At 43.9% G+C, this 13339-nt stretch overlaps 1 protein-coding gene across 2 annotated transcripts; it reads right to left on the reverse strand.

The window, feature by feature from the left end:
• Window positions 1-666: 666 nt before the first annotated feature.
• On the reverse strand, window positions 667-7821 carry LOC112266553 (NGFI-A-binding protein 1). 2 transcript variants are annotated; one of them, XR_002955950.2, is made up of 8 exons: window positions 7510-7821; window positions 5733-6550; window positions 5335-5468; window positions 4875-5046; window positions 4236-4404; window positions 3265-3402; window positions 2927-3061; window positions 667-2808 (listed from the first exon to the last, which is right to left on the reverse strand). XR_002955950.2 is itself a non-coding variant. In XM_024444124.2 (7 exons), the coding sequence occupies exons 2-7, from the start codon at window positions 6546-6548 to the stop codon at window positions 2985-2987; spliced, it is 1506 nt and encodes a 501-aa protein (XP_024299892.1). In that variant the 5' UTR covers window positions 6549-6550; window positions 7510-7821; the 3' UTR covers window positions 667-2984. The 2 variants fall into 2 exon arrangements, 1 of the variants encoding a protein (XP_024299892.1); XM_024444124.2 differs by having other exon boundaries at window positions 667-3061.
• Between the last annotated feature and the right edge of the window lie 5518 nt (window positions 7822-13339).

Consider the following 13339-nt stretch of genomic DNA (forward strand, 5'->3'; position numbering starts at 1 on the left):
GCCTGTAGTGCCGCCGCCTACAATCACTATTGCCATGGCAACACATCAGTGACTTGCATTGGCTGGGAGGCCATCACATAGGGCTGAGACTGGGAGGATGGGAGGGAGCTACACGTGTGGGTGTTCAGTGATGAGTTGACCTGATCTCAGGAGAAAATCTGTGTGTGTGAGGAAGAGATGAGAGGCGGAGAGGGAGGAGCGAGAGCAAGGGAGAGTGTGTGTGTGTGTGTGTGAGAGATGGAGAGAGAGAGAGGGCGAAGGAGAGAGAGATGTGAAGTATGAAAAGGACCTGCGTCAGAGTGAGTCATCGGGCAGTTTCAGAATGTTTTATATGACGCTGATGCAAATGCTTTACCCCAGACAGCGGTTCATCATTCCTTTCTTTTTTAAGAAGAGAAAGTGTTGTGACTGGACCACATTCAGTCTGTCTGTCAGCACTCATTATACCTTAGAAATACCAGTGTAGGTTCTTTGCCATGGAACATTTTAGCTGTCTAGCTGTAAAAAATACATCATAACAAAAAAAAATTCTAAATGTTGTTATTTTATCGCAGGACATAATAATAATAGATGAATATAAAATATTTTAAAGAATCTGACAACATAGAAAATACAATTTTCCTTCTTTCTGTATCAGACATATATATCATGAATGAGAATAACAACCACCATAAAAAATAAAGTTTAATAATGTTTATGTGCTGTATAACAAATAAAATATATTAGTGTTTAAAAAAAACAGGTGCATATCTACTGTGTAGGCAAGCCTGGACTAACTCGGTGACTATAACAGTGATAAGAACATGAATCAATGTACTATCAACATCTTGACTGTCTATCACTCTGCTGGACATGCGTTGGTCTGTGAACATTACATGACACTGATTAAACCAAACCAGTACAGAAGACAGGGGAAGTCACCTAGCACAGAACAACAGAACAGACAGTGGGCCCAGAAAGTATGTACTTAGTACTTAAACAGCACTTACAAAAAAGTATTGCATTTGTTGCAGTCTTATTGAGCTAGAGAGACTGTTATTACAAAACTGTTGTGACTGCGGTGACCCCGAAAAAGACCAGACTCTAGAGCAAGACAGATTTACACATTTGGAAACACAACATTAAACAACCATCTGAGAGCTAATTCTAACATACGAACGTCTTGAATTATACATTGGTGGTCACAGCTGAAACACTGCGAGGATCTAAGACTACGAGGCTGTGTAACATGAACATCTTATGATACCAGACACTTTCACTTGTTTTCTCTAACAACAGTTATTCGGTTTTTGCTCTACACACATAAACACTGTATAGAGATTGACACCAACACTACACTGACAAAACCCTGCTTTTTGGGATTAGGCAAATATTATTGTAATACTACAGGCCGAATTGGCCCTGTCGGTCCCACAGTGACATATGTGTTAAAACACAACTTTCTGGAGTGCAACAATATAACAGATAGTGATAGGGGAAGAAATTGGTACAGTTACATATCGAGATATTATTTTTTGACAATATATCGCAATATTCTTTTGGCCAATAACGCAATACCATTTTTGTGCTTGTTAGCTGTACATGCGCAAAAACTCCAGTATTTTCCCTTCTATATAGCTTGTTATCCGTCTTTTAAAATGGTGAGCCAACATCCTTTTGGGACTTTTATTCACATGACTGATCAAAACACCTTTTTTCATGGCTCTCTCGACCCTCTGCAGCAGACATGGTGAGCAATGTGTTTGGAACATTGAATCGCAATAGAATTGCAGTATCAAATCACAATACATATCGAATCGCCACCTAGGTATCGTGATATCGTATCGTGAGGTCCCTGGCAATTCCCAGCCCTAATAACAGACCAGGGGCCCTACTCAATAAAATGGGTAACTCAATTAATGTTGTGTTGAGGTTCAAATGTGCGTTCTTACAGTACAGGATCATGTGTTTGACAGACTTATCAAGGAAACTCGATTTGATTGACATACTGTAGGCCCCATTCCATGTCTAGACAATCCAGGGGCAGACTGGCCATTTCGGGCAAATGCCAGATGGGCTGCTCAATTTTTTGCCTAGTGGGCCTGTCTAAACAGTTTTTTTTTGTGTGCACAATTATCATGATCTGGCTAATAATGGGGGCCTCAAGGGAGAAAGAAATGGGCCGGTATGGGGGCCTTGATAGAAATGGGCCGGTGTGGGGGCCTCAAAGTAACAAAACGCCAGGGCTGATCTTTGTTCCCAGTCCGTCCCTGGGCCAACCTATCCCGTAACACTGATCTGAACTCTAACTGGAGTTCTATACACAAAATATTCTGCAGCCTCAGATTAATTTACAGTACCACTCATAAATACATACATTACATACATTAACAGGAAGCAAAACTATAATTTCTCCTCTACAGATAGCTCTCTCTTTTCACCTCTGGTTAAAACAGAATCCTACTGTATTCTTTACAGTACATCAGTCTCCCACCGATCGAACACGACAAGCCAAAAATAGCTTTGGGGGTAAAAAGAATACCATTTTTTTTCCCCATATAGCCCGATCCACCATCCTGACCGCTGCGCTCTTGTTTCACTTAACTTCATTCAAATCCATGTAGCGAAACAGAATGTAAGCTCAGGAGATCAGGATGGTGGTACAAGGCTACTATCCCTACCCATCATTCTTAAATAACATCATGTACATCCATCAATAAATACATAAAGGCCTATACAGCTTGAAAGTTATCCTGTGAAAGGACATCCCCCGTTCAGTTCTCCCCGTGACTGAATCTATGCTCTAGTCTTGACGCTTTGGCAAAAAACCTTAGGACAAAATGAAAGAAAATAAATGCTTTTTTTTGAGGCAACGTTGGTTTGTTAAGGCTCTACTGTGGCTGTGCTTGCTTTAGTATCCATTGATTTGACTGAGATAGACGCTTACTGTAAAAAGTGACTGAAGACTAAAACCGGATGGGGAAACAGACGAAGGATGGGAGGCACTATGTGGAATCCTCTGGTTCTGATTTAATGGTCTTCCTGTCAGTGCGGTTGGCCGCTTGATGCGAGGATCCATTTTCTAAGGTAAAACACAAAGAAAATATCATCAGAATAAAACATGCAATGCGTTTTCTGATCATATACCTTTTCACTGTAGCTTGAATGCAGGCAGGTGTGTGCATGCAACAGACCATTACTAACGCTCACTGTTTGTAGTGTGTATGTATATTAATACATACGCGACTCAAGAGTGAACGTAAATTTGCCTGAGTGGTGCTGTACCTGTTGCTGGTGCTTTGGCCTCATCTGTGTTATGGTTGTTATGGTAACGTTTGAGCTCATTGGCTAGCTGCTTCCCCAGGGGAAGCACCCCCTCCGCCACACTCTTACTTGCCACCCGCAAGTTCATTGGTCGCTCGTCTGAAAATACACATAAACACACAGACAAACATCAGGGCATGGATAAACCATTGAGATGCACGCTGCCATACTACACAATCAATTCCAATGGCACTGCAGTTATAGTATCATCCAAGAAGCTGCTTAGTTGATCTAAAAAATTACATGAACATTCTGTCTCTCAAAATCTTTGCTGTGGGCCCGAGTTTATACGCCACTCGGTGCCAAAAAAAAGATTTTATACTCTTCTTCTCATTCAACTTGAATAAAGGTGCTTTTAATGGCTTATGAAGGAGAGACAGGATGAGAGAGAGACAGGATGAGAGAGAGAGACAGGATGAGAGAGAGAGACAGGTTGAGAGAGAGAGACAGGTTGAGAGAGAGAGAGAGACAGGATGAGAGAGAGAGAGAGAGAGAGAGAGAGAGAGAGAGAGAAAGAGAGAGAGAAAGAGAGAGAGAGATTGAGAGAGAAAGAGAGAGAGACGCCCCTGGGCAGCAACATGGCGGGGGAAGTAAACAGTCGTGGGAGAGTTAATGACAGGTGCAGAGAGAGGATAATTATGGGTAACATGAATATAATGAGCTGTCAGGAGTATGGGCCGTGCAAGAGAGAAAAGGATAAAGGCGGGATGAGTCCCCGAGGATTGGCTAAGGGCTTAACACAGCTATGAGTCCGCCTGACTTTGACATGTGTGAAGAAAAAAAAACAGATACAAAATGATTCCCTGACTTACAAAATAAGATTTGAAGGCTGGAAATGGTGATTCACAGAGCTGCGAATTTGGAGCACGAGGACGGCACTCATGTACGAGCGCACTCCAAAGAGAGACGCAGAAGACGGACAGTACCGTTACCTTGGTGCTCTGTGCTTTTGTCTGCCGACGTGCCGTTGGTGCCTGGAGCCTCGCTGTGGTACTTCAAAGCCCCTGCAGGTATCCTCCAGTCCAGAGCGTGTAACCTCTCCTGTACCGCGGCATCATGGAGAATCTCCATCTGTCTGGCTAACAGACGGTCCAGCTGCACCTGTTAAAACACAATACATTTACAGTTCGTTAGCAACTGCTCCTACTCTTGTCAAAAAACATGGCTTCAGAAATGACAGTGTCAAATAAACGTGTCTTCTGTAATGTTTACTTTATTTCATAAATAAATAAATATAACCCCTTTTTCTCCCCAATGGAAACCAGCCGCACCAATGTGTCGGAGGAAACACTGTTCACCTGACGGCCGAGGTCAGCCTGCAGGCGCCCGGCCCACCGTAAGGAGTCGCTAGAGCGCGATGAGCCAAGTAAAGCCCTCCCCTAACCCGGACGACGCTGGGCCAATTGTGCGCCGCCCTATGGGACTCCCGATCACGGCCTGTTGTGATACAGCCCGGGATCGAACCCAGGTCTGTAATGACACCTCGAGCACTGTGATGCAGTGCCTTAGATGGCTGCACCAATCGGGAGGCCCATGTTCACATTTTATCATCCACTTTTCAGGCATGTTACCTGAAGGTTTCTCCCAACTATCTCCTCTCCTTTGGACTTGGCGCAGGCTAGCTGTTCCCTCAGTATGCCCTGTCTCATGTGGATGGCCTGCAGAGCCTCCTGGATGTCAAAGAGGTTCTCTTCTGTTTTTATTATTTTAGGAGACGGCTCATCTCTGTCGCCGCAGCGAGACCTAGTGTGGAGAAAAAAAAATAATTCAGTTTGTATGCGGAGAAACATTGAAAGATATGGAAAGCTTAGTTTGAACATGACATTAATCATAACTTGCGATCATTTACATACATTTTACAGACACATTTTTAAGTCAACACATTACAGTAATTAGTTACATAGTAATAACCACGAGGAGAAAATGTATTTAGCAAGTAAATAAGTCACCCATGCTTCCCAACTTCCCTTAGCATTGTTAACTCTAACGAGCAAGGTTGCGTGAGGTGCAGTGGAGGAGAGTGGCCCTTACTTGCTGGTCCTGTAGGTGTATTTGTAGGTGACCTCTCTGGAGATCTGCCTGGCCAGACCAAACAGCTCGTCTCTACGGGTCAGTAGCACCACGTCTCTCATACACAGCTGGGCTGCTGCTTCGTTCACTGTCAGCTGAAAGACAGAACACAGGCGATAATAAGTCATGTCAACTACAACCGCTGATACACAACTCTGTCAGTGAACTCTTCCGTTGTAACTTCTACTACTGCCGACCTACTTTTAGACGGCTGAAGCAAAGCATTTTCTTCAGGTGATTTACCTTTTGTGGTTTTTCTACCCTTTTTTTGCGGAACTGAGGTTCGTCACTTTATATTGCCCCGCCACTGAGCAGACTAGCCTAGAACTGCAAAAAAGGATCCCATCTCTTATCCCTACCTCATGAAGCGTCAGTTGTTTGCCGTCCCTCCTCTTCGAGTCGAAGCGTCCGTAGATGGCGCTATACTTCCTGACCTCCTCCTCTCTCCTTGGATCATCATCACTCATATCAAAGATGTGGCTAATCATCTTGGCAAGTTTCTTATTGGTCTTCAGCTGCTCTTTGACCTCCGCGGGGTCGCTCTTGGCCAGGGCCGGGGTCATCCGGTCCACACACTCCAGGACAGACTGCAAAGCTGCAGCGTCAAGTGACTCCAGGCCCTCGCGGGGGGACGACGGAGACCCCCGGTCGGACGGAGAGAGGCTCTGTTCGCTGTCGTTGCTGTGACCCGACCAGAAGCGCCCCTCGCTGCCGCTCTGCAGCGGAGACCCCCCTGACACTCTGTCCCTAGCCACATCCAGCTTTCCTGGATCCAGACATGTCGCAGCCATGATTTTGGGCACTTTGACATGGGTCTCGCCACGGGCGCTGTTGTTACCCCCTCGCTCCGCGCCGACTGGCGTGGGTGACCCCTCGGGTAACTTATAGACTGGTATACTACACACCGGTACAGATGTCAGGGGCTGATTAAACAACGTTGGATTGGTGACCCAGTCTCGCAGGGATTTCTGGAGCCTCCGGACGTGCAGGGGCTTGCTAGCCATGCCCACCAGAGCCATAATCTCTAGGAACTCCTCCTCCCCGGCCTCACAGAGCTGCTGCACGTCATCTCCTCCCTGCTGGATGAAGGCCTCGTAGTAGTACAGCAGGTTGGCCCTCTGGAGGATTCGGTAGAGCTGCAGCTCCCCCAGAGTTCTGGGCAATGCCGCCGCCATGCCTGGGAGAGAGAACACAAGACGGGATGGGCAAGAGGTTCTGCCTGACAAGAGAGTGTTGGTGTATGTGTGTGTGTTTTGGGGAGTGGGGGGTGTGTGTGTCTCTGTGTTTGTGTGCGACTGACTGGCTGGCTGGCTGGCTGACTGACTGAGAGAGGAAGAGGCACTCCCTCCACTCTGTCTGAGTTTCCTTTGTAAGTTCTGCAGTATTAGGGCTGCAGAAGGAAGAGTGGCGGTTAGCAGTTACAGTCCTGTTAGTTGCTGATGGGACCACATGCCACATGCGTAGGTGGCCTCTATCTCTCTCACACACATAGGCTCCACTCGCTTTAGCCAAGGGATTGTTAGCTACGCATTTCTTGCAAGTTAGAGGACTATGTCACAAATAATTAGATATTGCTGATTGACCTTCAGTTAGGTGAATAAAATAATTTGATTGTTTATCATCAATGTGATTTCAGAGAGTGTTGGCCAACAACTGCACAAACACCACCTGCTAATTCACTATCCCTCAGTTCAAGACAGGTCTGCACTTGCAGTCCTACAACTACTTGTTGTCAGAACCTCTGGGGAAAAATGCAAAGCAACCTGATAAAACTCAAACCTTCCACAGAACAGAGCAAATCAAGAGGCACACAAGACATCACAGTCACACAGGCGAATCAAGACAATACGAGCATGGAATACTTGCACAAATCAATCGAGCTAAATAGAAAATAAAATAAATTCGTTTCGAAACACACAACGTAAAAAGGTAAATGCAAAATGCAGTAACCCAGCACCAGACTAAATGTAACTCAAAACCGGTCTTGCAAGTAAATCCACATCAGGAAGACGAGTAAAAATACCATTGTCGGCAATAATAGAACAGTGCTGCAACATTGTATCAAGGCTACAACTTGTTACATTATTGTCATAGCCCAATAACATCTTCCAACTATGTATTTTAATTGCTACATACCTGGTGAACGTTGGACCACGTTCGTTTCCTTTATCTAGTTGTTTCAATGTATCAACTACAGTATAGCCTGAACTGCCATAAACTGTAACTGAATAAACTGGACAAAAATCGATAGATTCAAAAGACGCTCTCTAATTTCCTAATAAGCGCGCTCTCTGGCCTAAAAAGTCCTCGCGTTCTTTGACAACGTTTACCTTCCCTCCTTCGCCTCCTTGAATAGAAATAAGATTGTGTTGAACGTCTCTAGACTAGATGAATGTGAGCTGCCTGCTTGCTACCCTACCCCCCTCCTCCTCGGCTATTGCAATTGGGATATTCCGCGGTTGCTACAGTGCTCACTCCCACGCGCCTGCGTGACGCAAATCCTGGCGTGGGCGGACAGGGGCGTGGGAGGCTTCTGCATGGAATACCAAGCACCACATCTCAGCAGTGGCAGAGGCAGGCAGCGCCGGTCAACTGGGACTGTGTGAGTTGAGAGTAGAGTAGACCCTAAAACGCCCTATAGGCTATATGACTGTACAGAAGTGAAACTGTTGACATTTCAGATAAACTAATAAGGATTGTCTCATATCATCAATGATGTAATTAGGTTATTTGATCATTTCATTTCTTTATTTACATTTTTTTTTACTCCTTCGCTCTTTGGATAAAACACATTAGTATATGCAAATTGATGTTTCTATGCAAACATTTATTTGGAGTTTCTTGCCATGACACTTCAGTGTCTCCTTGTGTTTTACTCATCAGATTACTCTCAGAATTGAGGCAGTAAGTGGGAATATAGGCAGAGAGAGAGAAGGGGGACTTTGTCCTATGTGTGCATGGGAACCACAAACATTTCTCTAAGGACTTACACACACCCACACAAATCTTTGGCTGGCACCAGCCCCTTGTCCTCCCTTTCCAAATATACTCTCAGACTTGTGCATTGCCCATTTCACTTTGGGCGTGGACTGTCTACAATACACATAATCAACTCACAGAGTGAGAAGTTCATTCTGTGTCCTTCACTGTCATGTGAATATAAACTCATATTTTCACATTATTATCACAAATTATAGAAAGGAGGAAGGCTTGCTCTCTCTAGAGACACAACAGAAAGCTTCCTGCTTACTGTTATATTAACTCAATCTGCTTCTGTATCAATGAGCTATTTCTGGCAAGTAGGCCATGCAGCCACAGCACACAGTACAGCCTTAGGGAGATGATGAGGCTTTGTTTTTATCCTGAAAAATAGATCTAGAATATCTAGAATCTACACACGCTGCTACTGAACAAACTCTCAGCGCACATTTCTTGTACTCATGAGAAAAGAGACTCAGAAGCATGGTACACCTACTAACTACTGTCTATATTTGCAGAGCCACTTTTTTCAGCTGCTAATTCTTTTAATGAAAAATTATAATTATGAGTATCTATTTACAGAGCTAGGCTACTACTTTAGCTGCTAAGTTAATTTTTTTTAACAAGAAGATGAATTATCAGGATAATTGAGTAGAGGAGTATATACTGTATTTCCCATCCTTGTGAAGCTATGAGACCAGAGAACAGAGAAAAGAACCGACTAGCTACTATTTACAGTAGTTTACTACGTTATATTTTATGAAGAAGATTAATGATGAGGATAGGTAATTTAGTCAGAGTATGCATCCCAAATGGCACCCTATTCCCTATATAGCGCACTACTTTTGACCAGAACCCTATGGGGAATAGGGAATAGGTAGCCATTCGGGACATAGACAGAGTATAGGAGCAGCTGTTGTGTGGTTTTAAAGATGTGTTTTCCATACAGCCAGGCAGGGTGCGGGTAACAGGGAACAGGTAAGTTCAGCCCAGATAGTTTCCAGCAGCACACCCACTCTTTTAATCCTGTCTGTGGATGGCCTTGACCTGTCAGAGCCCACGCATGCACGCACACACACACACACACACACACACACACACACACACACACACACACACACACACACACACACGCACACATACAGGATTGGGGGGCCTTACATCAGAGACCGCAGGGCCACACACACACTCTCCGAATACACCCGGCATTTCTGCCATGCACCCTATTACAGGGCTACATATAGGCTACATATTTTCCATTGAATATGTCCACTTTTAGAGATGAGATAACATATCTTCCATTGAATATGTCCACTTTTAGAGATGAGATAACATATATATTTTCCATTTGCCTCTAATTGTTTCATCGGTACTGTATTTCAGATTTACATACGTGCTCTTTTTAAAAGTGCTCTGAACATTTTCACTGTTGTACCAATTACAAACACATTTCACCGACACGCACGCAAGTGTGCGCTTGTCATCCCCTCGCCTTACCCTGTGAGTGATAACAACCTCGCACACAACAAAGGAAGCTTCCTGGTCTCAAAATGGTTAAGATGCAGGACATGAATATAACACATCAATTAGAATATGATCCATTCAATATTGACAGACATGAACACGTATGGATGTGTTAACACACGATTACATTAGAAAAGGGAATAGCTTACTTTCAATATTTTGTTATTAAGTGAAAAATAACATTTTGTCGGTGAACCCTAAGCAGTGTGTAATGTGTAACCCATTACTTTGTGTGTGTTTCTGTGTTCGATGCCATGAGCATCTTATGTCTTTGTCAACGTGTGTCTGCGAGCTAAGTGTGGGTGGAAGTGTGTATGCGGGCGGCAGAGTGTGCTGTGTGTGTGGGCGGAAATGTGTGTGTGGGTGTTTTTTGTGTGGGTGGGGATTGTCTGAAAAAAAAAATAATAGGTACTACAATTTTAGAAATTATGGGGTAGAATTACTACAAATACCTTCAGGACATTTTTAGATCAATGTTACTATGTTGATTGTGCATCTATAATGTTCATAAATGGAGCAGCTGAAAATGCAGTGAATTTTCCCAGTAAATAGCAATCTGTCTATACAAAACAGATACACCAAACTCGTACCTAATGACGAATACAGAGGCAGGCTAGGAATGATCGACCCACACTCAGGGTCCGTAGTGGGCTTCTCAGAGTCATAATGAAACGAGATTACATTTCTAAACCCCGGGGGATTTACCCATGTGGGTGGGCCTACGATCACGCAGGTTCCAGAGACCCCCCTTGCCGCCCACCGCCTAGCCCAGCTAATGTGTGTCAGATTATCTTCCAATGTACTCACTCACTCACTCACTCACTCACTCACTCACTCACTCACTCACTCACTCACTCACTCACTCACTCATCCCCATCACGACTGGGCTGGCTCATAGGGCAGCAACAAAGGCTCTCCACTTCTGCCGGTCTTCGGACATCTTCCCCACCGTACACCAGCTCTGATGGTGTTGGAGCTCAATCTGCTAACGCAGGGGGGGATATTTCTAACTATCGCCTCATGCAGATGCCAAGTCTAGACTCATGTGCTCTTAAATGACAGTTTAAATGTAGCATTTATTTCAGGGACATTGTATTGTATCCTCAGTCTATCAAAGATAACCCAGTTCCCTTTATAAAAACGAGTAGAAGTGATGAAACAAACTACACAAACAAGAAAAGGAGTAAAACTAATGTTGGTGTTCTCTTTGAAGCGAAATCCAGACAATTTTGCATGATTATTGCCGTTAAGTTTTTGATCTCAACCCAACAGGCATGAAAAACAACAGCAGACGCTAGGGATTAGGATCCCCCCCACTCACACGCCCACCCGCAAAAACAAGTCCCTGACTCAATCACAAAACCTCAGCAACTTAGTCTGCCTCACATGTACTTTACAGTACTTATCATTTGCACTTAAACCAAAGGGATGGGTCTGTTTCTCGCTCTCTTTCTCTGCACTTGATAAGAAACTGACATACTAATTATATAAGTGCAGAAATGTTTTAAGTCAAAGATCAACTGCTTAGACCTCAATGAACCACTACAGTACTTAGGCCTAAACGGATGTGAAGTCATTCGTCTCTTCCACGCTGCTCTTGCTCCTTGTATCCTATGGCTTTGCTGCCCAACAGGGTATTGGTGGGAGTAACCATGGCTCTGAGCTCCCCTGCTGTGCCTCCTGCAGGCCAAGGCTGGGGCTGCTGTGGGCTGTGGGCTGTACTGATCAGCCCACGAAGAGGCTGGCCCTGTGGGCGTTATGTATGGTTGTATTGACGACGGTAGAGACAAAGCCTCGCACTGTGTCACACAGGGCACTTTTTCCTCACTCTGCAGGACATCCTGGGTCATGCTTAGTAGGGTACACAGACACCGTAGCAAAACTGTTTGCAACAGAGAGCAGCGATCTGTGCTCTAATTTGACACATTCAGCTAGTAGGCCTAGACTATCGCTTTCAATCTGTTTTAAAATGTTTTCCACCATCTTAACCCTGGTGACTGTATGAGTGCTCATGTGTAGAACTGCATCAGTTGTGTTGGAAATCAAAAAACAGGCATTTTAAATTTACTAGATGTTGTCAAAAGGTCCTAGGCCTACAATATACACAAAACACATAATACAAATAAACATTTTACTTGCACAGCATTTTTCGTTAAATAAAATAATCTCAAAACGCATAAAAAGCAAAAGGAAACAAACACCACATTTAAAATTGATAGTGGAGAAGGATATTGAATCTCTATTTGGCTTCGGATGAAAGGCTAGGAGTTGAGGCAGTTTGGATTGGAAAGGCAGTGTAGCTTCTGCGGAGGGAGAGGGCATCGATGGTACAGCCAGAGAGAAACCAACACAGTCGGAACGTTCCAATAATCAATTCACTGCCTCTCCGCTATAGCACATGTTGTACTATCCTGGAGTGTTTTTAAAAGCTCGCCTAGGCCTACACCATATCACACCTATCATTCCAATGATCAGCATGACTATTGTGTAGCTATTTCATCAGTGCAGCATTATCAGTGTACTGTGTAAATAAAGGATGCTGCAACATGATGCCCTACTGAACATGGCAGCTGTTTGGTCCTATCACATCCCAGCATGTTGGAGTGTCCACACCACAGGCATAAATAGGACCATTCCATGACTCAACACTTTCAGCAAAGCCATACGTACCCACAAGGCATTGCAGCGGACTAATGTATGTGCGAGTCTGTGTGGTCAAGAGTAAACAAATATTATACTGGTGCTTGCCTCAATAAGATCGTTAAAGTACATGAGAATATCATAATTTTTTATTAGATTTTCAAATGAACTGATTCATGGGGTACCTTCAAATGAACTGATTCATGGGGTACCTTCAAATGAACTGATTCATGGGGTACCTTCAAATGAACTGATTCATGGAGTACCTTCATATGAACTGATTCATGGAGTAACTTCAAATGAACTGATTCATGGAGTGCAGCTGATGGAGAAATCTTAAGGTAAAATGTACAAATGATTAATTCCTTAGATGTAGACAACATGCTTAACCATATTGGATAAGACAGCTGCCACGGTCAGTGTTGTCTCTTGAGACTGTTGTAGTGTAATAACTATTTAGAGTACACTAATCATGATAATGAATTACATTAATTTCTGTGTTCAAAACAAAGACGATTTGGGGTAAAACAATAAGTCCAATTAATTAAATCTCTTTTCCAACATCAATATTAGCTTATATTTTCTGCCGAGACAAGAGATGTTGCAGATGGCATTGTGGTGTATTTTCTGAAGAAAACACCATTACTGTCCTCCCACACACTCCCATCAGCAGCAACAGCAAGCACACCCTGACCTCAACCTTCACACAACACGCACGCTTAGGGTTTGTACTTCAATACGGTACACTACTGCCACCAAGTGTCGACTCTTGGGCTTTTAAAAACATGCCGGAATACAGACAGCAAAAATATAATTAATTGAG

The sequence above is a fragment of the Oncorhynchus tshawytscha genome, linkage group LG14 (assembly GCF_018296145.1).
Source record: "Oncorhynchus tshawytscha isolate Ot180627B linkage group LG14, Otsh_v2.0, whole genome shotgun sequence".
Classification (NCBI taxonomy): domain Eukaryota; kingdom Metazoa; phylum Chordata; class Actinopteri; order Salmoniformes; family Salmonidae; genus Oncorhynchus; species Oncorhynchus tshawytscha.